At 44.1% G+C, this 25,279-nt stretch overlaps 3 protein-coding genes across 10 annotated transcripts in view; 1 reads left to right on the top strand and 2 right to left on the bottom strand.

The window, feature by feature from the left end:
• The window catches only part of LOC102878777 (complement factor H-related protein 4), a gene marked incomplete at its 5' end in the record, with an annotated part of 12,080 nt that extends 10,093 nt beyond the window's left edge, over positions 1-1,987 (top strand). Inside the window, 2 exons of the mRNA XM_015587407.2 lie at positions 575-748; positions 958-1,987. Coding sequence (XP_015442893.1) covers positions 575-748; positions 958-1,178 — 395 coding nt within the window. The remainder of the gene's footprint in view (positions 1-574; positions 749-957) is intronic.
• Positions 1,988-3,307: 1,320 nt separating this feature from the next.
• On the bottom strand, positions 3,308-20,964 carry F13B (coagulation factor XIII B chain). 8 transcript variants are annotated; one of them, XM_025044759.1, is made up of 15 exons: positions 20,826-20,964; positions 19,187-20,678; positions 17,574-17,755; positions 15,713-16,358; positions 13,829-14,029; positions 12,865-13,050; positions 11,974-12,150; positions 11,410-11,586; positions 8,782-8,961; positions 8,509-8,694; positions 7,260-7,442; positions 6,393-6,593; positions 5,502-5,684; positions 4,661-4,874; positions 3,308-3,521 (listed from the first exon to the last, which is right to left on the bottom strand). In XM_025044759.1, the coding sequence occupies exons 4-15, from the start codon at positions 15,774-15,776 to the stop codon at positions 3,488-3,490; spliced, it is 1,986 nt and encodes a 661-aa protein (XP_024900527.1). In that variant the 5' UTR covers positions 15,777-16,358; positions 17,574-17,755; positions 19,187-20,678; positions 20,826-20,964; the 3' UTR covers positions 3,308-3,487. The 8 variants fall into 8 exon arrangements, with proteins under 8 accessions (XP_024900527.1, XP_024900521.1, XP_015442945.1 ...); XM_025044753.1 differs by lacking the exon at positions 20,826-20,964 and having other exon boundaries at positions 19,187-19,317; positions 20,540-20,628; XM_015587459.2 differs by lacking the exon at positions 20,826-20,964 and having other exon boundaries at positions 20,540-20,672.
• Positions 20,965-21,598: 634 nt separating this feature from the next.
• The window catches only part of ASPM (abnormal spindle microtubule assembly), a 43,590-nt gene continuing 39,909 nt past the window's right edge, over positions 21,599-25,279 (bottom strand). The window contains exons 28-30 of the mRNA XM_025044818.1: positions 24,332-24,508; positions 23,672-23,838; positions 21,599-21,829 (exon numbers count right to left, since the gene is read on the bottom strand). Of these exons, the coding sequence (XP_024900586.1) occupies positions 21,721-21,829; positions 23,672-23,838; positions 24,332-24,508 (453 nt within the window). The 3' untranslated portion in view covers positions 21,599-21,720. The remainder of the gene's footprint in view (positions 21,830-23,671; positions 23,839-24,331; positions 24,509-25,279) is intronic.

The raw sequence follows: 25,279 nt of genomic DNA, 5'->3' as shown, positions 1-25,279 counted from the left end.
ACTGATCGAATTTATGTGTTCCGGACATCTGGGACGTTCCCGTTCCCTGGTACTTCTCGCCCTGGCAGTTGTCCCTTACCCGTTCTCGTGTTTTGACCGACCCCAGTATGTGATATACTCGACCCAAGAATCCAGGGGTCGCCGTGCAGACCGTAGAGTCTTCCATTCGATAGTTTCGACTGCTATCCTGGCTACAGTCTTCAGAAGCAGCAGAGCTCGCTGACCTGCACAAATAACTTTTTGTCCTTAAAATAACATCGTATATTAAAACAGCATATTTTAGTAATAGCCAGTGACATATTGTCTAAAAAAGATCTGACTGACTGTTCCTGATATATTTTTAGAGACTTTGAATGATAGGAAAAAGCATGCCTATGGAATTAAATTTTCTCATGGTATATAACTCTTTAGCACAAATTAACACTGACCGTCAGAGCCTTTTAAAGTGGTACTTGATTTATCCCCACACACTTATGGTAAAGTTTCTATTGCTCCTAGAATCAGACTTTCTTAGTTGGATTATACATGATATGGCATTAGAAATACAACTCTCAATTTTATTTTGCTCTTGAAGAGTGTGATGTGCCAGTACTTGAGAATGCCACAGTTGAAATTACTGGCACTCAGTTTAAATTCAATGACAAGTTGGAATATAAATGCCTGGATGGATTTGAAAACAGAGACGGGAACACCACCGGCTACATAGTATGTGGTGAAGACGGCTGGTCCCATCTGCCAACATGCTACCGTACGTATTTTTATTATGATATTTTTTTTGTCGGGAATTGAAAAGTACATAGATATGTAGTCCTTGTTTGTATGTGCATTATCCAGAATGTTTTTAAGACACGAGGTTTAAAATGCAAGATAGGGTTAAAAGTACCTATGGAGCTTTATTTAAATAGTTTCCTAGAAAACTACAGATTTTTCCTCAACATATAAAATGCTATTTTTCAGACTCTACAGAGAAGTGTGGGCCTCCTCCGCCAATCAGCAATGGAGATGTCACTTCCTTCCTGTTAACAGTGTACTCCCCCGGGTCAAGGGTCGAATACCAATGCCAGGCCTACTATGAACTTGGGGGTTCTAAATATGTAACATGCAGCCATGCAAAATGGTCAGAGCTACCAAGATGTATAGGTAAGTTCTTCTGGATCCTGAGAAAATCAGAGTCATGATTTTTGAGAGTTTGATATTTGCCCATTCCTAGTCTAATTGTCATGGATTTGTACTCTGAAAGTGTGTTCGCACACGGCTGCTGAATGGTTGGCATTCATATTTCGAAGTAGAAAGCTACATGCTTGGACAATTTCTATGTAAACAGTGACAGTTTCCTTAGGCTGGAATGTTCACATGCTGATGCCGATAACGTCGGCCGGCCCCACTGTGGACTCAGCTTTAATCAGACCTCCTACTACTTTAAGGGCGGTCACCCCCTTAAAGACTCTTTGGCCCTTGTGAGTGTTCCTCTGCTACCAGCGTGAGAACTCATGGGCAACCTGTTTTCCCCTTCGCCACGATAGAAAATGATCGCACAACAGAAAGTTCTCTGACAAGCGAAGGGCCGTAATTTAGAGCCTTATCCTCGGCACTTCCCGCATCTCGTGGAGGTGACGATGCTGAGAAACAGCTCGCTGGGCCAGCTCATGTCGCTGGGCCTGCTTCTGTGCCAAGCAATCCTGTACGTCTGCGGTCATCAGGCTCACCCTCTACATGACGTTTTCGAACTTTCTCTGGTCACCTCGATCCTTTAATCGCTCTCCACGTAAACTTGTCCACATGCCCAGCAGGCGCTTCCCCTGCTGGACAGAGGAAATGAGAACCACGTGACATGAAACTCCTCATTCCGGCCGAGAGCCATCTTCTGCCCACGGCGTGGGTCCCACCCCTTCTCGCTTTTCCAAGAGTCCTCCGCAATCCATTGCAGTGTTTCCCCTTTACCTCCTTTTTTGCCGACCCCTTCCCAATTCATTTGAACGTGCTCAAATTTCCCCCTTTTAACGCAAAAACACCCCCTTAGCCCCCTTTCCTTCTCCACGCCACCCCCCCTCACTCCCTTTCACTCCGTCCCCCTAACTCACCACATTCGTGTCTTTGGTTTTGTACCTTAGAGTCAGGCTCAGAACCCTGATCGAAGCCTCCGTCTTCCCTCGCCCTGACAAGCTCTCCATCACCTCCATCTGAGCAGACGTCCACCCACTGGCAGCTCCAGACGCTGGCGAGGCTTTGGTCCGACGGCCAGGCTCGTGCGCCTCTCAGCGCCTGGGCAGCTGGCCGCGAGACGCAATCAGCAGTCCAGAGGGGCTTTAGGGACTAGTTTTAGGATCCACCACACCCAGAAGGGAAAGAAAGGAAGCAGGATGGAGAAGCTGAGCTGCAATGAACCCTCAAAGCGGCATCGGCTCTGAAGCTGGGTCGAAGCTCAGAGTCATCCTCTGTCGGGATGGGGCGCCTTTTCTTTATGACTCCTGTTGACCAGTCACCACCGATGCAGGCCGCCCTGGGAAGCAGTTCTGACCTTGGGAGGGAATCTTCTGTTCAGCTGGGCAAACGCCGGAGAGAGCTGGTAAGTGAGAGCTCCCAGCAGCGAAGGGAATGAAGCTTTGTCATTTCTGGAAGGGATCTGGGTGGTCCGTCACAGCATCGGCCGCGAGAATCCACTGCTTCCTCAATACTTTCGTGTGGCTACTACACAGACACCTCGAAAAGGACATTTCCGAAACTGAAATCTTCATGCTAACCCCACCTGCTCACACAGTGTCGTCTTCCTTCAGGGCTTCCTGCCCGTTTAGAAGGTCATCCCCTCCACTGAGTCAGGCCCAGGGCAGAGAGTTCGTCAAGTCCTTTGTCTGCCTCCCTCCCTCCCCACATCTAATCCACTAGCTCCGTGATGATTTCACAGCCCGAGAGGCTCCTGCTTCAGCCCCGTTGGCGCCGTGCCCACCTGCTGTCCCCGGTGTGAGGTGACCACCACTGTTTGCTTGGACAACGGCATCCTTGTCCTAAATGCTCTCCCATTTCCCCACCCCAATTAGTCTCTTAGCGGTGTCTTTTTAAAAATCATCATAGCATCTCATTTCAATCAGTGACTTCCACAAAACCTCTTCTGCATTTAATAAAGTAAATCCTCTAATCTAAAGCAGAGTTTCTTATCTCATCTAGTGTGTTTGCTTTTTTTAAAAAGATTGATTTCAAAATAATGGAAGTGAATGGACAATAGAAAACAAACGTTTTGATGTGTAGATCAACAGATGGAAGACATGCAAAAAAAGATAAGGGTGCATGTCAAATGATCCAAACTAGAAACGAAAGGACACGTTCTGGCTTTTATTCACAGATAAAGAAAAGAGTCATAATCAATTTAGATTCAAATTTTCAGGCAAGTGAAAACTCAGAGGTTTTTAATCCAACATTGTTCTTTTAAAAATCATGTTTCGTAAAGGGTTTTAAACTGTTGAAATAATGATTCTTCTTTCTGCCATTCATTTTATGTCCTTAAGTGTTCTTGATAAGACAGCATCCTTGGTAAGAAAGAGAGGATTGGGCGGGGGGGCAAGGGGGGGCGGAGTTTGAAATAAGCATCACTTCTGGTCAAGTATTTATTACATTCTCAGCCCTTCAGCATTTCATATAATTACTCACTGTTTTAACCAGGTACTTCTAAAAGCATGAAACCACACTGATAATTTATATCGCCAATTCCTTTTTAAAAACTCAATGTCATCTACTATACCAACACCATTATTTTTTACAACTTTTTCCAGTTTTTTAACTTCTTTTTCTCTTGAAAAGTAGAAGTCCAAGATATGCTCAAACACTCTTGATTCTACCACAGTGAAATATAAAAATTAAAAAAGTTTTATACCCATTTGTATTTCATGAATTTTTTCTAGTGTCTAAAAGCCATCCTTATATAGTTCATATAGCTCATGTTTACAATTACTAGAATAGTATCATAAGCATTTTGATGTGAGTTTTGTTTTTAATAGTCTTAGTTTTACGTAAAGTATAATTTCCATTTTATATTGTATCTTCAAAAGGGTCAAAATCTTAATCCTATACAATGATTTCCATTGTTTCACTTTATTCATTTTTTTCTTTAAAAAAAGATTATTTTCCATTCATCAAAAAATTAGAGAATATATTTTTTAAAATTGTCATATGATGAAACACTTCAGTAAGTGATTCCAAATTTTTACATAGAACTGTGTTACCGTAATTTTAATCATTAGTATTAGCATGCCCTTCTCTGGGTAGAAAGATTTACACGACTATGTTTCCAGTCTTTATTACCTATACGTGAACTTCTGTTGGAAAGTGTGAGAAATGTGATTTTCTATTTCAGAACACATAGGTGAATTTTTTCACATTTAAATATTGCATATATAAATTGATTTATTTACTAGAATGCCAAAGTGACATAAATATTAAATAGCACACAAAGCTTTGAGTTCTGACAACTTAGAAAGCTTGTTCAATTAGTTAATACTTCATGGAGCTTGCTTGGTTTAAAAAAAAAAAAAAAGAAGAAAAAATTTTTTATAATGGCCATATAGAAAAAGTATGGTAGAACCTAGTATTTCTGAAACTTGCAATATGATGAATCTCTTGACTAACAATATGACCAAAATTAAAGTTGTTGGCACAAACCTCTTCTTACCTTTCTCTTGGAATACATTTTGGATATTTTAACTGCCCTCTGTCACATTGCACTGTAGATTCAGATCTGATAATAGATAACTCGATTATATAAGTATCTCTCTTGCAAAGAAAATGAATGTACTCGCCATGCAAAATATATGGTCTGTTGTCAAAATTCCATTTCAAGAGTAAATTATTGTTTTCCATTTCAACAAAAGATAATGTGCAAGGCTCTGAAAAACAGAAAGAAGAAAGCGATCATGGTGCCTCTTGGTACCACCAGGAAGTATTCTGTTGCGTACCGATGATGACCTTAAAATTTCCAGGCGTTAAAGTGGCAAGTAAGTTAGTTAGAATTAATATTTAAGTCAAGAAATATGTTCAGAGCTTACAGGAAACAACCTGCCATTTCTCTTCTGTGGTCCTCGGGAGGTGACATCACTCCGACGAAGATGCCCGGATAATATGACATTAACTTGCTTCATCTTTCCAGATCCAGGACGCCATTCCTATCTGTTTGCCCATCGTGCTCATGTTTTCCATTATAGTACCCATCGCACCGAATGATCGTTGTTAACATGTTTAGCCTTACCATGTGGCTTACTCATCTTATCACCCCATACCAAACCAGCACCTGATGGATGGTTTGTACTTAGCAAGTATATGTTAGAGAGAGCTGGACTACAGTTACGTATGATCTAGAAGGAGGGATGGAAACCAGTGACTAAACAGGCATGCTAACAAAATAACACGGAAATAGCACATCAAGCATTATATTAGCATTATGTCAACTCAGAGCACAGAAAGTGAAAAAATACAGTTTCGTTTTATTAAACAGAGACATGTTTAGTAGTACATACCCAAACAAACTGGAGGTGGGGTCCACCTTCCCTCTAAACAGTAGGACTCTCTAGACCCTTGTAGGAAATGGTGATCAAAACACTTGTATTCTACCGAGGAGCCGTTTTCATAGGCGCTTACTGTTGAACTAATAATGACGCCATTGCTAATAAGTGGAGGAGATGCACATACTTCTTTCGATTCTGGAAAAATAATTTTAAAAACATAATGAATTGCTATAATCAGTATCCAGTGCTTTTATAATTGCCACATAAAATGAGATATTCGTGTAAAAGCATTTACGACAGGTCTCAAATAATCTCTAAATATTGAGAGCATTTCTGCAATAACTTCAAACTACAAAATTTATTATTGCAATTAAAATCTCATAATATTTAAATATATATTTAAAATTAGCGAAGTATTGACAATCATGGTTTTATTTTTCCCTTTCTACCTGACAAAAGTGAAAGGGTATGAGATTTCTCTCGAAGCCACCCTTTCTCTATAGATTCTCTTCCTTTTTTCCTTCTTAAAAGTCCTAATCCAGAGTCCAAGGAGAACGCAGAATCTCTCACTCGACACCAAGCCCTTTCCTGAGAGAACGCTCCCCAGCAAACCCTGAGGAGAGCAACATTTTAGATACTTATTGGTTGCTCCCATGAGATCAATCTTCTGATGGTCTGTGATACTTATTAAGCCTCCTGATTTCTCCCTTTATAAAACCGACTTATTGGAATTAAAAGATGTCATCCGAGTCATCCTATTTAAGTATATGTGTTGACCAGCAATCGATCGGATCATTCCCAGTTTCATCGATTAAAAGATGATGGCGGTGAATTGCCTAGAGTCTTATACTTTGAACCCAAGTGACCACATGGATCACCTGAGAAACTGTCAGAAAGTCTTACCTTTTCTCAAACACAAAGGGTATTTCACTTCTCCTCTATCGCACTGCACAGATAATTCAGACTGTGGGGTTGATGGGGATAAATCAAATCCTCGTTTACATACAAAATCTATTAAATCTCCATGTAAGAACTGGCCTTCCAGCCGCCACTTCAGCTCTACGTTATTTCTGTTCATGTAATCCTCATGAATGGTGCATGGCTCTGTAGGACAGATGCTCCGTTAGATTATTTATTTCTCTGACAGCGATGAAAGTGATATATTTTTAAAATAAAAATGATGACAGGCACAGGAAACAATACTTTAACATCTGTGATTTATATTTAACATTTTCAATTACTGTGGACATACAATGATTAGTTCCAGGTGTACAACCTAGTGACTCGACATTTCTTTAACTTACGAAGCGATCACCCTGGTAAGTCTAGTACGCATCAGACACCATACATAGTACGATATCATTATGTTCCCTTACTTCTGTATTAAAGTCACATAAAAATGCAAACATAATGGTAAAAGAGATTCAATTCGTTCTGTTTTAAGAGAAATAAGTTCTAGAGAACTAATGTCCGATATGGTGACTATACTTAATGATATCGTTTTGTATAGTTGAATATTACGCACAGAGTAGATATTAAATACTCATTCTAAATAATAATAATAATAATAATAATAATAATAATAGTGATTACGTGAAGCGAGGGCCGTGCTAAGGACTTTATTGTGGAAACCAGTTCACAATATGCCAGACATCTGACTAAGTGATCACATCATGCATCCTAATGTTACATGATGTTATAGGTCAACGGTATCAATAAAGTTGGTTGCGGGGGGGAACTTTAAAAAATTCAGTGTGTTCTTGGCCTTACCTAGGCAGACAGGTGGGGGTGACCATTGTCCTTGCTCGCACTGAGACTTTTGCGCCCCCTTCAGTAAGTAATACTCATCACATCTGTATTCCACCGAGGACCCCGCTGGGTAGCTGGCCAACAGCCCGCCAACCACGGCCCCGTTAATCACAACAGGCGGAGCCTTACAGTTCTCGATATTTTCTACAAAAAAGGGTAGTTTAAACTTAATATGAACTTTTAACAACTTAATGTAATAATACAGTTCCCCACACAATAGTACCTCAACATTTATGCTGTATCATTGAGGACGATCGATTCCTGAATTCACCAGAAACAAGAGAAATGTTACGCAGGTCAAATATTTTTAAAACTTACTAAGCAAGACTGAACGGACAAGGTTTGACTTAAAAAGAATGATGAATATTTCCACTTTTCTTGTGTGCCAAGGAATTCTGATCTGGATATTCTTAAAATAGATTAAAAAATAAATAAATGATACTCTTTAACCTAAAGATTATGGTCAGTTCTGAACCTGTTCTCATCATCCACTTTTATTTTTTTTGCCTTCTCATTTCTTCTCATCTCAGCTTCAAATCCATCTGTAGATGAACATTTCCATTTTCCTCTCTCCTTTTTGAGTTTTTTTTTTTTTTCTGCTAATTTCTCAAGTATCCTTATTAGCTTCTCTTTTACGTGATAAATACCCTCGGTGCACACGCTTGTGGAAATCTCTCCAGGATCTGATCAAGAAATAAGAAGGACGTTGGGAAGGGTAGCCCTCAGCGGTGGTTGTAAAACAGGCCTGAGACACAGCTCAGAGGGTGGAAGACTCAGAATGACCAGACGCGAAAGTCACATCAGCAGGAGTGACCCAAAGTCAAGAGCAGAGCACTCTGTCCTAAGTCTCAAGGAGGTGGATCGTGATCACAGCCACTCAACCCAACATGTCCTTAATTTATCTTCTCCAATGAAGTGCATTCTCATTTACGTGCTGTCTTTTTACGCTCCCAAGTCACAGCGTCCAACAGGTCAGACGAGAGTGCCTGGCACTCACGCCCGTTCGAAATCCTTGTGTTACTTTCCCAGGTCTTCATCTTGGCTTGAATTCTACAGATGGCTCCCTACACTCACGCAAAAAAAAAAAAAAAAAAGCGTTTCTAACTCTTCTAAGCAATGGCCTCTTGCTGTCAGTATGTGAATTAAATGAAGAGAATGGGAAGCTTTCCACGGTCGGCTTAGCTGTCGGCGTTAAATGTGTTACACGTACCGACACACTCGGGGGGAAGAGTCCACGTTCCGCGTTTGCAGGTAATTTCTTTTGGTCCCCGGAGGTGATAGCCGCTCTCACACCTGTACGTCACCTTGTCCCCGCTGTGATACACCTCTGAGCGTAGGTTGGCTGCGCTGTTCTCAACCAACGGTGGTGCCTCACAGGCCACCCTCTCCTTTTCTTCTGAAAAGGGACAATTTAGAGAGACGAGACCGTTCAGTGACACAGGCGGACTTCGGCTTAGGCGAGCTGATGCGAGGCGATGCTAACCCGTGCATTGCGGAGGCTCCGTCCACTTTCCATGATCACAATGTACTTCTTCCGAGCCCTGCATCTCAAAATTCAGCTCACACTCTATACGAACCGTTTCTCCGTGACGATATGTCATAGAATATGTCTGGATTCTGGAGTTTCGAGGCAGAGGTGGTGGAGGACACCGATTTCTTCTTCCTGATGGAAAAATATCAGTAGATTCAGTCATACAATTACAAAGAATAATGCTGAAGATTTCAGAAGCCCGTTCCTTGGGTCAAGTCCTGTAAGAAGTAGGGCGAACGGGCTCTAGGGTCACCCCCTCGACCCCCACTCCCTGATGCTCACCTCCTCGTGTCGTCCCTGTCCCCGTGAGCAGGAAGTGACACTAGCTTCTAACCAGCAGAATGCGGGGAAGCCGATGGGAGGCGTGCGGTTATGGACAGAATTTGCACTGTAATGCTGTAAAGCCGTTCTCGCTGAAAACAGCACCTGCCACCCTGGGAGCTTCCAGAAGGCCCGGGGCGGAGGGCTGCCTCCAGCTGGAAGCCAGGCAGGACCCGGGGCCCTCGGCTCGGCAGCCTGCAAAGCGCCGAATGCCGCCAGCGACCATCGTGGGCCGGAAGCGGCCTCTTCCCCCAGCCCGGCCTCACACGCGGCTGCAGCCCCGCCGGAGGCCTTGACCGTGGCTTTGCTAGACACGGGGGCGGAGGAGCCATCAAAGCCTGGGCCTGCACCCGGCCCACTGTCGAAAGCTACGATCGTGCTCTTTTAAGTGGCTAAGTTTGCAATAACACGGTTTGGTGCCAACGGGAAACTAAAACTGCCAGCATTTTCCATTCATTATCTCCTCTAACCCTAAAAAACACTTTGTTAACTGAGGATCTTTACGTCTTCCATATTATAGATAAGGTAAAACTTAGGAAGTAAGTTATCAGTAAGTAGAGGGCCTAGCCTGGAACCCGTGCCCGACAGCAAGCTCTCCTGCTGTTAACTATTCTACATCCTGTGTCCCTGTCCTACGTTAATACAGTGTGACAAATTACCACAATTTAGTGGCTTGAAATTACACGAGTTTATTCTCTTCAGTTCTAGAAGCTAAAGGGCTTCAAGAGAAAATCAGCGTCATTGCCTTTTCAAGCTTCTGAGGCCCCTGCATTCCTGGGCCATGACCCCCCGACTTATCACCGCAACCTCTTGCTTCCATCCCCCCACCCCCTCTCATCAGGGTACCCGCTTGGGGCCCAGGTGGACACCCCCAGATGTTACTCCCACCTGAAGATCCTTGATCACATCTGCAGAGTCTCTTTGGCCATAAAAGGGGTCGTCTGCTGGTTCCACGAACTGGGATTTGGGTATCTTTATTTTGGGGGGGGGGTTAGGGTTGGGGGGCACATTATTCACCCTCCAACACTGCCCATCCTACAACTAAGGGTTATTTACCAAAGAGAATGACAGCTCGTTGGCAGGATGACTAAATTGGACGGGGCGGGGAGCGTGGCTGAGAAACAAGTAGTCCCACCCCTTATTTTAGAAACGGCACATCACAGACAACTTGCTAACGGTCTCCACTCTACCGTTACGCCAAGGTGATGGGCAATGCCGGACATTTCTAAACGAACAAGTTAATCAATTAAAAAACATTGGAGTTGTCGTTCGGCGCTTTGGAGGAGCGGGGGTCGTTCTGGGCCGTGTGCACCCCGGCGCACCCCGTCCTCCCTCCCTCTCAGCACCCGGCTCAAGTCTTCACCGCTTCTCGCAACTTTGACTTTCCTGTCTGTCTCCCGCCTGTCAATGGCGACGCTGTTTTTGATAGGACAGAGGAAATCGAGGCCGTAGAGCCCCGGACTTCTCCCCGTCCCTCTCAATCCTCAGACTCTCGTTCATCTTTTCCGGCCCAGTCCCAATGTCAACCCATCGCCCTGTAAACCTCCTCCCGCTTATTCCTCATCGGAAGCGTGAATGTCTGTTCCAATCCTTTCCCTGGCTTCATTATGTCATTCGTCACACGGATCGATTGCTTTTCCACGTTCCGTAGCTGTTCCCCCTGCTAGGCCGGGGCCCCCTACACGTCGCTAGTGGGTGTGATTCAATGGCCACTGATGTGTCCTCGCAGGGAATCATGCCACCCGCTTAAACACATCCAGTGGCAGAAACGAGCACAACCGTTACATTCTAGGGTCACTTTCTAGATGGTTCCATTTCCCATCGTCACACAGGGTACTATGCTGGTGCTTTTCCTGTTCTTTACCCCACGATGCCGAAGACTATTTTCACATCGGGAAATACGTAACCAGATTAAAAAAGCTCCCTCGCAAAGCTGCCAGCTTGGGGTAATCGGATCTAGTAATTACCAATAAAACGCTTATTCGTTATAATAAGAGATCGAAAAGTTACAATAAGAGATTTAAACAGATAAGCTCAAAAGATGTTTCCGTCTACAGTCTAATATAACATTTAAGATTTCTTCAGATTAAATGTATTAAAGTTTGCTGAAAATGACGCCGATTTAAAAGACAATATTTATTTTAAAAATATCACTCAGGATAAGAATTAGATACCATCAGAGACACTTTTTTTCCCATAGCAATTAAAGCCGATTAAGATACAATGTTTTATTTGCGTGTACGCAATTTTAAAAATTACCTTCACACGCGGGAGGTTCTGGGTACCAGCCGAAGTTGTAGCATTGAATCAAGTCGGATCCACTGAGATAATAATTTTCGTGACAGAAAAACTGTACTACATCTCCTTCTTCATAGGTTTGCTTCGTAGGACGAAAATAACCATTTTCTATTAATCTTAAGGAAGCGCATTTTAATTCTAAAAATGAAAGAACAAATAAAAATGCAGAGAAGCGTTATATTTTTTCCTGCTAAAACGAAATTCACTTCCACTTGCCTGCCCTATCTGGAATAGAAATGAGTAAATCTGCCATATTTAATTATGCATCATAAAAGCCCGTCGGTTTATATATTTATTAGACAGCATTCGGCTTATTTTTACTTAATTATCCGAGCTCACAGGAATTTTTCCTATTTGAGAGCTTTCGAGGATCAAAGCCTACTATTGACATAATTAAAAGCAGAAGCAAAAAAAAAAAAAAAAAAGGATGAAAAACAGAATAAGTCTCGTGACGACTTATGTACACTTCTATAAGAGAGGAAATTTTCAGAGCCAAAGCAGCTTGTCTTCAAAACGAGGACCTACTGGTGCATTTGGGGGCGAGAGACCATCCGTACGTGTGACATTCTGCCTCCTCTGCCCTCAGTCCTCCAGCTGTGGAGTAGCCAGGGGCACATTCGTACCGCACTTTGTCCTTCACCTTGAATGTTCTCTGTGTCGTGGAATAATTCCCATGATGCAATTCAGGAGCCAAACATGTCTCTGACAGAAATGAAAGTGATTTATTGTATGGGCTTCATCACTACCCTTGGAATAGCAAATACAAATCCCCAAATGTATTTTCACTGATTCTTAAGACTCTATGGCAGAATCTAGCCTCGGCAAAAAAGAAAAAAAGTCGAAGTTTGCTTCTGCCTCTGTTTCCCGTTTTCCACACACCATGTCTTAAAATTCTTGTCTACTGTATTCGACCAAAGGCCACAATTCAGCTGAAGCCTTGTAAGAATTTTTTGATGATGTGTCACCTGTGGATTTATATAATTTAAATAACTAACAACACAGTACCCAAAATATGCGTATTCAAATTATTGGATAATTTTTAAGTATATCTGACACGGGTTTACAATGTAAAATAACGTGCATTATCTTGATGTCTTTTCTTGAGAAAGGAACTAGTAATTTACGCATGTTAGAAGAAGTAGGTTTATTAAGTTCTTTTCCCTTTCATTCCACTCTGCTTCTTTTATTATCATTATCATCATCATCAGTAGCATAAAGCAAGAACTGCTGGACGAGGTGTATCGTGGGACTTGAGAACCCTTAGATTAAGGGAAATCCTAGCATTTAAGAAAAACAACGCGATAACTTCCTGCATTTGCAGACACAATGGAACATCAATTCTATTAAATAAAAATGCCCGTCCACATGAGAAAGTAGCAGCCTCACAAGCCCTTACCTCTCGTTTGGGGCACCTACCGTGCTCCTTCCCACAGGCTGGTGGAGAAGACCACCCGTCAGCAAGACACTGGACCACCTCTTCGTCCCGTCCACCCCGGGTTTTGTACCCCGAGGCACAGCTGTAACGCATGTCCTCTTGAAATTTGTACAATAATTTTGCGTCAGAGATGAAACCGTTCACCAGGTCAGGCTTAGTGCATTTTTCTGTGGGGGAGGGGGGGAGGAAGAAAAAAAATGTCTTGGCTTACCTTGATGAAATTAAGCTTGTCTTTTACTAAGTAGTAAAACGAAGGCAAAACGTTTGATATTACTCTTGAAATTTTTAAGGACAAAAGTCTTCACAGTTCCTTGATTTTATTTAATTTTGGAAATATCCTGCATGTTCTGCATGGAATTTACTTAAAAACTGATTCGCTCTGCCCCTGGCATCCTTCGTGTTTACTCCTTTCAGTTCTCATACCCTTCCTGCCTCTCTCGCATCTACTGTCATTAATGGCAAGTGGAAGACGTTATTTTTCGCATTTGCTTCCCACTATTTTAAGTCCACCGTGTCTGATGACGTTTAACGTCGTTAACGAAAGCGCATTCCTACGTTACGGGTCCTTAAACAATTCTCCGGTGTCTGGCTGCCCACGTGCACATGCACCTATCCATATGTTTCTCGTTACTCAAAGTAACTCGATTGTGTCCTTGTTCCTTGCAACGTGGTAACAATTCCAGTAATTTTTATTCTCATCACAAGGAATTAGGAGCGACGAATAAAGAAAATAACATTATAATGAGAAACGTCATTTACAGAATTCCAGAATAGGCTTACGTTTTGTTAAAAAAAAAAAAAAAAAAAAAAAAACACGGTGGGCCAGGCAGGCCGTCCTGACCTGCGAGAAGGATCAACCACCCGGTATTTTCCCGGACGCTCATATTTACCAACGAAGCTACCTGAGTGTCGCAGGTGTCCCGCGGACGCATGCCTCGGACTTACTGAAGCACCTCGGTTCCGGAGCCCAGCCTTCTGTCGTACAGGTGGCCTTGCCCTCTTGTTTCCCAGTTTCGGTTGTGTAACCAGCCAGACAGGAAAAGGACAATTTTTGTTCTACTCTCGTTGGAAAGTAAAAACTTCCAAACGTGTAGTAATACGGGGCAATCCTTCCGTTTTCCACACGAGGGAGACCACAGGGCTTCTCTGAAACGAGGAAGCACCCAGCTGAGCACTGAGAACCGTCTAAAGCCATCAAATCTGCGGCCGGGCAACAAGCCACGTGGGCTTTCCACACGTGCGGACACTTTGACTAGTACTTACTTTGACTACCGGAATTTTTAGAGAACTCCCGTGCCGATCCTTTTCGATCAGAATGAATATGCAAGTAACCCCGACCCACGACAGATTGAAACAGGGCAAGCCACCTTCCTCAGAAGCTCCCCTGACTTCACAAAGCAGCGCTTTCTAACAGAAATATCATGCGAGCCACAAGCGTCATTTTAAGCCGTCTAGTAACCCCCTTAATAAAAGGAACGTTGAAGTTCATTTTAATAATAGGCTTTCTTCGCCCCAACATATTAAAAACATTTCACATTCCGTTTTTCTTCCTAAGTCTGTTCTGCACGATTGTCACACTCAGGGCACCCCCCGATTTCAATGAGTCACATCTCAGTAGCCACATGTCGCTGTGGTCACCTTAGTGGACCACGGAGTCCTAGAAAGGTTCTGAAGACAGGCAAACCTGGGAGGAGTGGGGAAAGCATGGGACTATGACGTCACGGTCCCTGTCTTCAGGCAGCTTGTACCTTTTTTGTTTGTGTGAGAGGAGATTATAAGCATATAAATAATTAGGAAATTCGCTGGCAGAGTGCAATATCTTTAGGACATATATAATAGACAATCATGCCAGCTGGTTTTCCCTTATTCGGACAGAAAACTAAAACCAAAGGAAACTATCCATGCAAATATTCTTGTAGAATTAAATGTCTCAAGTAAGACATATTCTATTTATTTTACTTTCATAATTTTAATTACAGACCCCTTTTTGACAGAAAACTTGGGGTAAACGATTCAACTAAAAGGCAATTAAAATGTGTAGGACAAATTCCCTTTTAGAGACGTCTTACCACTGTGGGTTCCTGCTTTGCATAGTCAACCTCGCTGGCACGTAACACCTTCCCAGTTTCTCATCTCCAAGGCCTAATAACACTTCCCTAGTCACCGCCAGCCTCTCGCGAACCTCACACATTAGGCAGTCTGGCCATACAGGTTGCACACCTGTCGACCCACCTAAGTATTAGCAGAGCCCGTTCACTCCCCTCAGTGGTCTCATTTGCATAATCAATTATACGGTTCTCCTGCTGGTCCCTGTTTAATGGCTCCCACCAGTGAACAAACGAGGAGAGTCGCAAATCTTTCTGATGGTTTAGTCTTTCTTTCTCAAAATTCCCACGTTAAACGCTCGCTTTATAAACAGAGAATTAAAGTCATCTAAGCTTTGCAGTGTTAGCAAGGGATTCTCGTATGAAATCAGACTTAGGGTTAACACACGGCTTCTAAAAGGTGGAACCGTTAGCTGGAAAACTCAAGAATTTAAATTTTGCTCTCCTGTGCCCCCAAACCTAGAGATAATTAATTTTTGGTCCGGTTCTGTTTTTCCAAGTTATGTTGCTATAAGAATAGTTTACTAGTTTTGCCCAAAGGAAAAAAAAAATCTAAATATTATAACAGATTATATTTATACTATAACAAATTATATTTTTGAGAAGCGTTTTATAAAATTGATACATAAAAACGAAAGACTATATTAAAAGCTCAAGTTAGATGAATGCTAGAATTTCTCTTTATAGTTTTTAGAGAACAGAGAATAGTAAGAATTAATTTTACCTTCTGCATAGAGTTCTCCTGAGATGATTAATATGATGATAAAAGACAAATCTTTCGACCTCATCTTCGTGGTGTGCTTAAAGATGTCAACGAAGCTAATGAAGAACGCTGGGGATTCCTCGTTAAGTACACAGCACTTCTGAAGGAAAAGTTAATTATTGACAACATCTGTCTAAGTCCTTTTGTGACAAGCCTTATAGTTCAGTCAAATACTGTTGAGTATTTTGACTAAAACAACACAACCATTTTAACTGACCATTTTTTTTTTATTCCAGAATCCAATAAGAACAGCATAACCAGTAAGGGCAATAAGAGCATAAGTAATTAACTCAAACTGCATTAAAAACTGGGTAATTTTTCAACTTAATTCCCTATTGTAAGTCCTCAGAGTAAAGTTCGGTGTGGTCATCGATTTATCGCCATTGATCAACCGAAGAGGTGAACTTAGGAACATGAGCTAATGGACACCCGATGTTCAAGCATGGTGTTGTTTAGATTGCACTGCTCAAGCTGAAAAACGGCCTTAATTATCTTAAGCAACGATGGGATGATATTATTGAAGGTAACGTCTAGCATTCAGCGGTGGATGACGAGCTTGGTGCCGGGTTGTCGGTGTTTTGAGTGTTCACTGTGCACCGTTCTGCTCCTGTGTACATAGCAATGAAGAAAGATTGGAATTACTGCCCTCGGGAGTTTAATCCATTCGAATGGGTTTTAACTACAGAATCATACTGTGAAGTGGGAGCCATTACGATTTCGATTTTGTAATTTTTTATTAAAATAGAATTTATTAAAAGTGCAGATAGCATAAGGGAACAGATCAGTGGATTCTCACACGAAGTACATCGTGAAACCGGCACCCAGAACAAGAAACAGAATCTTCCAGCAGCCCAGAATTCTCCTCCAAAAAACTCGGCACGCCCACCCCCAATGTTGAAGCCGTATCTTGACTTCCATCAGCATTGATCAGTTTCACCTGGTTTTATACTACATAAATAAAATTATATAGTATTTCTTATGCCTGGTTTCTCTTGTTTAACATATTGTTCGTGAGATTTATCCGTATCTTGAGCTGTAGCGGATAGACCTAGTTCTTTCCCTGTATAGTATTCCATTCTGTTACTGTGCCATGAATCACCTGCGAATCACCCCCTATCCATTCTCCTGTTCGTGGACATACGGGTGACTTTCAGTTTAGGGACATAATATGGCCTCTGCTTATTTTCAAAGCCTTCTTTTTTTTTTTTTTCCAAATTCGAAAATTGTCAAATATAATTCCCACCTGGATTCTACTACTAACATCTTATTATACTTTCAACATCATGTATTCGTCCCTCTATCCATCCATCTTTTCTTGATGCGTTTCCAAGCAAATCGCAGGGATCTGTGTCACTCTAAAGACTTAGGCAAACATATCGGCGACGCCAATTCAGTGTGTTTTACAGATTATTCTTTGAAAATGAAGTTCATAAAGAAACGCACTTTTAAGTAGGTTCTGCGCATCTCGAGCCATGCGTCCACCAGTAGACCTCACACCTGTTCCGATTCTCATCCCAGAAAACTGCCCTGTGCCCCTTCCCAGGCAGGCCCCTTCGCCACCCCGCTCACAGGCAGACACTGTTGGAGTTTTCCACCAATCCTGTCATTTGCTCTTAAACCTCATATAAACGGAAACATACAAGCACCGTTTTTTTGTTTGTTTGTTTGTTTTTGTTTTTGCTATTGTTTGTTTTTTTTTTTTTTGTTTTTTTTGTTTGTTTGTTTTTGGTTTTTTTTTGCTATTGTTTGTTTTTTTTAAGTCCTTGTTTGTTTGTTTTTGTTTTTGTTTTTGCTATTGTTTCTTTTTTTTTTTAAGTTGTACCTCCTGCACTCTGCATAATGTTTTGGGATTTATCCACGTTGCTGGATGTAGTAGTATTTCCTTCCCTTTTATTGCTCAATTTTATAAAACAACGTACGGATGCTTAGTGAGTGCTGAAGTTGAAGAGGCTCGTCCAAGATCGCAGAGCTAGTAAACATAAGCGTCAGGGTTCGAAGAAAGCCCTTTTGAAAAAGTAAAATACACATTGAGATAGCAAATTAAATATCTACATTTTTAATCAATTAAAAGTTACTAGCATTCACTAATTTCAGTATGTACAGAAGGTGTATTACATCTAGAAATCTAACAAAATGGGAAAGTATATTTGACCTTTCAAAAATTGTCCGGAAGGATCTTTTATTCCAGGTAAGTAGAAAAGTAAACAACATGCTTTTTAAATGTTTAGTTTTTTAAAGTCAATATATTTACATGGTACAAACTTCAAAGGGTATAAAGTGAAAAGTCGCCGACCCATTTGTCTCTCAGCCACCCAGGTCCCCTCTCTTGACGGCAAATAAAGCCCTGAGCACCTATGTCATTTCCGAGTTGTCCTAGTCACCTTCTAACTCGTGTTTTTCACCAGACGGTGTACATTGGCGATCGCCCACAGCGGTCCGAGAATAGTGTCCTTGTTTGTTTTCAGCTCGGCATAGAATATGGTTGTATAACTTATAAATCGCATCCATTATTGTTCGATGACAAAGACGCCGACGGTATTTTATTATTGCTAAATTCCTGCGGTGCCTCGTGCTGCACATATCACTGCACGTGTGAATATATGCGCTTAAAATACAGATAAATGTTGCCAAATGTTTTTAGCGGAAATTAGGCCAAGTAACTGTCACAGTAGCAGAAAAGGAAGTTTTGCCAGTCTTGGCACGTGCTATTAAACTCTCCGCGTTTGCCATTTGCTAAGGAAAAGCATCATCGCAGTGTAATTTGGTTCACATTTCTCTGGCTGCGCCTGAGATGGGAGACTTGTCCCCGGATCCGAGAGCCATTTCATACCATTCCTGTGCATGCTCTTTGCTCATTTCCCCACTGACCTGCTGGCCTTTTCCTCGAGGCCTTGTGTGGACGTTTTCTGCAGGGACATGGCATCGCGTGGCACGCACAGCGGTTTGGGGGGCGTGTGCCTTCCCCGCTCCTGCTGTCTGCCCAGGGCGCGGGGACAGTGTGGCCGTTGCGGGCACCCAGGTCGCATGTGGTGGACGCCCGCGTGGGGGAAACAGTGTCCGGGGAGGGGACGGTGCAGCGGTGGTGTCACTTGGGGAGAGGGACGATGGCCACAGCAGCGGGACCTGGTCGGCTCACCCTTCATGGTCCATGTCCTGTGCTGGTGGCCTTCCAGGTGACCCAGACGAGCAGCACCCCAAGTGGGCATCCACGGGCCGGCAGTGGCAGTGGCGGTGGCGGTGGCTCAAGACGCGAGGTCCCCGCAGGGTCCCCACAAGGTCCCCACTGGCCTCCGGGGTGCACGCCCTGAGGGCAGACACCGAGCACGGAGTCGTGAGGCCTCGTGGGCAGGTGGCCGCGAGCCCCGCGGTGCCACGTACATCTCCTCGCAAGGAGAAAGTCGCAGCCACAGGGCGTGACGAACATTGCAAACCTACCTTTTTTAACGGCGTTGTTAAGGTAAATGTGAATATTGTTGGGTTCTTCTTTTAACGCGCCTCAAAAAATACGAGTTGCAAAGATTAACTGCAAACACCCAGACGATGATCAGCGGGTAGGACACCTGATGCTTTGGCAGAGCAAGGACAAGGTTTCGATCGAACCTTAGATCATTTTGTCTTCATTTAGATCATAATTTTTACAAAACCACCGCTATTACTAATACAAATGCTATCTGCAGTAATAGTGGAATATTATGCATAGCATGAAACGCTACTCTGACTTCTTTCTGAAATAGGCTTCTATAATTTTTTTTTATAAAGGGTCCATCATTTACTCCAGCTCCAGAAGCAGTACTTCAGGTAGTCCTCTGAAAGCTTTTCTTGAAATGAGCAGGTTTTTGGTATATTTCCTTTTTCCTTTGTATAGGTTGGACTTTTTTTTTTCACACATTCTTAAATTGTACATAAATTCTCTGCATTATTTTGACCTCTGATAAAGAAGTTACGAGCAAAATATTTTCACTGGCATAGTACCTCTTTATTGAAAGCAGAACTATGTTAAATGATCACTCTGTCTTTTCAGCAAGAATCAATGACTGGTTGAACAATATAAAAATTAAATGTAAACCTATTAGCCCCTATGGATGCTAGCAACAAGCAATCCAAAAGATGGTATTTTCTTAACCAGTATTTTTAAAGTACTAGGCTTTCATCGCTAAAAACAAAAATTAGAAGTTATAAAGATAATAAGTCTGGAAAAAAAAATCACCTACCTATTGAGAAAAATGGAATAATTTTAAATACAGAATGCACAATGTGAATTTCTTCCTCTCAGGATGCAGCCAAAATATGATATGAACAACAGGTTGAATTAAGGATATATAGGTAAAATTTCCCAAGAACGTAAAATGGATTTTAGTGACATCATAGCTCTATCACATTACCCATTTAAAAATAAATTAAGAACACTGTGAGAGCCTAGTGACATCTACTGGAATTCTGGGTTATTACAATAAACAAGAGGGTGAATTTGAAACTTACCTAACTTCGCCATTAATAAACTCACCTAAAGACTGCAGTCGATACATCTGGATTCCTTAATATAATGTATTAACTGTAGAAAAGAGCTACTTCTAAAGTAAAAGGCTTCATTACTTCTCAGCCAGTCCCACCAGCCACCGACACACACGCAGAGACCCACGACAGACCCACGGCCTGTTAGCTTCCAGCAAGGCTTAGCATCCTGATATGGATTTATCACATACATTTAGGAGAAATGTTCTTCCTATAAAAGTAGGATATTATATAAACGTCTAGTCTGAGTTTCAACAGTAGGACAAGTTTGAATACCTGGAAGTCATCTTCTTGCACGTGTGACTTCACAGAAATGTTTCTTGTGCAAAAGCTAACTGGTTACAACCACCCAGGAGGACATCGGCTACGTCCTAGCAGAAGTTACCGAAGTACACGGACTGTCTACACCACAATTCTGTTGAATGAAAGGAGAAGGAATCACTTCAGCGTCAACGAAAACCACCGTTTGGAAAATAGTGAGGACCAGGAGTTCCTAAAAACACTTTATTGGAAGAAAAAACGAGAAAGCAATACTCAAAATTTCCTATATGCTTTCACCTACCAGCATGACTTGCAGATGTGTCCTAACCCGATCCTAGACGACTGCAGACTAATTAGGTTACAACCTTATTCTACAAAATTAGTTACGCGGTCTCTCTGCTCCTAGCACCTGCTGATGCAGCTCAGACGGTTACATTTACGCCTTTCCAGGGCTTCCCTTTATGGTGGGGGGGTTTGAGGTCACCACCCGATTTCAGAGCTGCTGGGGTGGGCGTCTCTGGTCCCGGAGCCACACGGGTGCAGCAACGGTGGCAGCGGCCCGAAGCCACAGAAAACGCCGAGCTCCTGCTTCAACGGCGAAGCATTTCGGGTCTGTGAGATGTGGGTGGGCAACGGTCCCCACTCTCGGCCGGATGCTGCTCCTGCAGGGCAGAGGGGATCCCGATGGGCTCAGAGTTAGGGCTTCGTGGCTGTCACTTAGTCGCCTGGGGGCTCCCTTGCGGGTCTGGATGGCCCAGTCGCCATGGAGACAGACAGGGATGCTGTCCGCCAGTCTCTGCGGAGTGACTGTGCCCTCGTCTCTCTTGTGAGGTGTCAGAATCTCAAATTTCCAACATTCATTTTAGAAAAAGGCCCCAGTTTATCTACCGCATGTAGATAATAAGGTATTCCATTACCTTTAGGAACATGATGATGTTCCAGCTGCCATAATATTTTAAGGTAATTAATAGACATGAATAAGAGTTATCATTTTGTGACATATTAGTTTCTTATATGCATACAACTCTTAAATAAGAAACAAAATAAACAATGAAGAATGTAAGAACAATTCAGTATATGTGCTTCTTAAATTTTAATACAAAGTCAGATTTCAGAAGTTCTACAGAAAAGCCAAACCACTTTACATATTCATGATTAGCTTTAGTATTTCTTTTCACTGTACAGACTGAAAATGTTCACATTTGCTGGTAAGGAACGCCGAGCGTGTCCATCAGCATCTGAATAGCCTGCAGGGGGCTTGTGATTTCCACGCTGTCCTTTCTCAAAACCCAGTCCGGCTTAAGTCTGTGAAAACAACGAAGTCTTGCATTAATGCCGTGCTTCTGAAAGTGCGTCTGTCCTAGCTCAGCTGTGGCCCCTGAACATGTCACCCCCCCGATGCCCGCCGTCACTGCTGCCAGACTGTCTGCCCATCGTTCCCGGCGGCCGAGCTGGCCCCTTCGAGGGTACAGCGCTCAGCTCCACCGCTGCTCCCCCTCATCTACCAAGCCCCTCCCCACCCCGCCTGGGGTTGGTTCTTTGTAAACGTGGTGCTTGGTCTCCTGTCGACTCCTGTCACCACGTGCAGCAGTATCGACATCCACGTGGGCGGGAAGCCAGCGACCTCATCTGTCAAGGGTTTTGCTCCTGCAAAGTGCTGAATGCAAACATCCGCCTCTCCATCGCTAGGACGTCGCCAAAGAAAGCTCAGAGAACCGGCCGATCTTACGCCAGTAAGTGCGACCTGACCCTGCCCAGACGCTGCCTCCTCTTCCCAGGGTGACCGTTTGATTCCTTCCTCCTTTTCAAAAGTCCCCTCCACCCGCTCCGATCCGCTCCCGTGCTAATGCGCCGTAACCTCGTCCTTCCCTGAGAAGGGGGCCCATGCGTCATCCTCCCGTGAACCCCGGCGACTGGACACTTTCCTCCTTCTTACTGGCTCCTGCTGAGTGTGCTGGATCCACCGAGGGGAGTGAACCCCGAGGTGAAAGGGGATGGAATTCTAACCCATGCGTCAGCATCGATGAACCTCGACAGCGTCAAGCTACACAAGACGGTCGCGAAAGCTACGGCTGTGATTCCACTGCCCAGAGCTAGCGGCGCTGAGGTGGCAGCGTCACTGGCCGTTACGGGGCGAGGAAAGAGGCGGGCACGAGGGAGCTCTGCTGTGACCAACGCTCATGACGACGGCGCACGTCTGTCAAAACCCACTGGCCTGCCTGCCCGTCTGCATAAACGGCGTGTTTATGCTATGCGGACATTATCTAAAAAACCTGACTGTATCAACAGAAAAAACATTCATTCTAATAAGTCTTCGAAACGTACTTCATATTAAAATGTACCGAGTCCTTAAGTAAGAACCGTATGTAGAAACGGTCTCCATTAACAAATTTCCATCGAGACTATTTGTGTTATACTGAGAAATATGGGGGCATAAACCAATTTACAATAATCTAAGTTCGTAGTTATGAGCGGTCATGAAGCTCGCTGCTCTGGGCCCGCTGAGTCTGCACCCGCAGTAAGCATCGTGAGGGTCTCTCTAGCACCGCTCCGGGTGACCAGTGGCGGTCACTTGTTTCTCGTGTGGCAGGCACCCTGCTTTCAGCCCGTCGCCTGACGTGTCGCCACGCGGCAGCCAGACCCAGCGGCCGTTCCCTCCTTCCCAGCACTTGGCCCCTCGGCCGCCTCCGCACAACCGACAGCGACTCTGCAGCCCCGCCCGGCCCGGCCCGGCCAGCAAGTCCCTCCAGAGCCCTGGGCTGGCTCGTGCTCGCCGACTTCTGGAGACGCTGGGGCTGCCGTGAGGTTCAGCGTGGGGCTCTCTTTCCTGTGTGACTTCTTCCCCCAAGGTGACCACATTCGCCTCCCAGGCCTACTGGCTGCTTAATGGCTCCCAGCCTAGCGCCGCCGTCATTTGCGTCTCGGACGTGTCTCCAGCCCAGAACCACAGGCCTGACTCGCTAAAGCTGCAGCGTCCTCGCCCAGGATTTACTGGGGTCCCTCCCTGAGCTTTAGCGGACGCTGTGCTTGTTCACGTGTTGCTTCTCCCGAGTCAGACGCAAGATGTTGTTTATAGTAGGTGCTCAGTAAATGTTTGCTGAATGAACGAGCGTTGACACGAAACTACAGAACCCATTTTCTGCTTACCTGGAAACTATCGTTCTCACAGGTGTTTCTGGAATGAAGGGAGGGCTTACGGAAGAATTCTTATTTTGCTTGTAAAGTATTCTTTCAGTATTTGGTCTGTGTTTACGAGCTGTGAGTTTGTAGAGACCGCAAACACAGTCAACGACTTTGGACCTATTTCGGACATCCTAAAAAAGAAAATGCACATTTATTCAAACAAGTAAGAATTAAAATTCGCATTCCTTCTATGCTCCCCAAATCAATGGTAATAAATGATCATTATGCAGTAAACTTATGAGCTTTTAACAGTCAAAGACCGAGCTCTCCAAGTCGAGCAGTTCGATGGGTTTAAACCACAAACTAATCTGTAAGATGATTGTAAAGAGGGCGAATATGCAAAAATCGCACACTTAATCGATACTGAGTAAAGAGGCAAACGTTGAGCCAATACCTATTGCGCTCAGCTGCCAAGTCCCGTGACTGTGCCTCTTCACGTGCCCAAGGTTGCAGGGCCTGGGGTCGCACCGTCTCTTGCCTGGACCACCATCCACACCTGCGCCCACACCTGCGCCCACACCTGCCTCCTCCCGTTAGCCCCGACGCCCACCCCTGCCCTCCAAGCCCGCTCTTCAAGCAGCAGCCCGGCGACGCCCAGACTCTAGCTGAGCAGTCAGGACTCACAGACGTGCGACTTGCCGTCTTCAGTAGGACGGCTAACAGACAGCAGGTCCTGGTGAAGATGCTGGCGCTCTTGTCCGCGACTCTGTCGCCCGGCTTGGCCCGGTACGTCTGCAGAAGCTCCAGCAGCGTCTCCACGCAGCTGTCCACGTCGTAAACTGCCCAGGTGGTTTTCTCATACTTGCAGGGAACGGAATGAGATTAGAAGTTACGGTAACCACACACGTTTCTCGAAAACAAGGCGACCCACACGAGAGCCCGGAGCCCGTGGCGGGACCGTCTGCAGGGGCGCAAAGGCCTCGGCAAATGGCTCTTGACACTGCTGTGCTGTTGCTTCGGAGCCCATCTTACGGGCCTATCTGCGTTTAACTCTTCTCTTCCCAAACTACTTTAAATTCCCACAAGGAAAACGAATCAAGTCTAAAATCTCTGAAAGTGATCACTGTGAAGTCAGTGAAAACATGTGTAAAGACGAGGCCGTTCCTGCAAGATCCTTCCAGGAGAAAGATGACCTGTCTGTGACAGTGAGTCGTAGGGCAGGATAATGATAAAGTCACCTTCAGTTACTCGAATACTTCTCGGGGGGAAGGGGCGCTTGCTTCAAAATAAAATACATTTGATACTAACAGGTCCGAACTAGACTTTTCGGGCCTCGGTCCACCAACTGCCCCGCTGCATTCAGGCTGAAATCTGCACGGCAATGAGCACCACCAATGACACGAAGATGAAAATAAGATTCAGAGCTAATGCTTACTTGGCGCTTCCATGTGTCCAGCACGCTGACTGTGTTGACCTCCTGGACTCTCATGGTAACGTTACGAGGAAGGTCCCATCGCCACACCCAATCCCCAGTCACAGAGAGGGAGGTGAGGGGGAGGCCGAGCGACCTTTAGGAGGCTGCAGGGCTGGGATCCGGAGCCAGGCAGGCTGGCGCTGGAGCCTGTGCGAACC

Source organism: Pteropus alecto, unplaced genomic scaffold, assembly GCF_000325575.1.
Source record: "Pteropus alecto unplaced genomic scaffold, ASM32557v1 scaffold90, whole genome shotgun sequence".
Taxonomy (NCBI): Eukaryota; Metazoa; Chordata; class Mammalia; order Chiroptera; family Pteropodidae; genus Pteropus; species Pteropus alecto.
The sequence above is the reverse complement of the archived record's forward strand: the minus strand, read 5'-3'. Positions and strand labels throughout refer to the sequence as shown.

Excerpts from the sequence above, each read along its gene's own strand:
- F13B (XM_025044759.1), bottom strand. The coding sequence starts at position 15,776 with ATGAGGTCGAAAGATTTGTCTTTTATCATCATATTAATCATCTCAGGA. Across the intron at positions 6,594-7,259 it reads ACCCCCACCTGTCTGCCTAG|AGCCATGCACCATTCATGAG; the intron begins GTAAGGCCAAGA and ends TCTGTCCTACAG. Across the intron at positions 3,522-4,660 it reads AAATGTATTCCAAGAGAAAG|GATGCTGTCTTATCAAGAAC; the intron begins GTAAGAAGAGGT and ends TTTCTTACCAAG.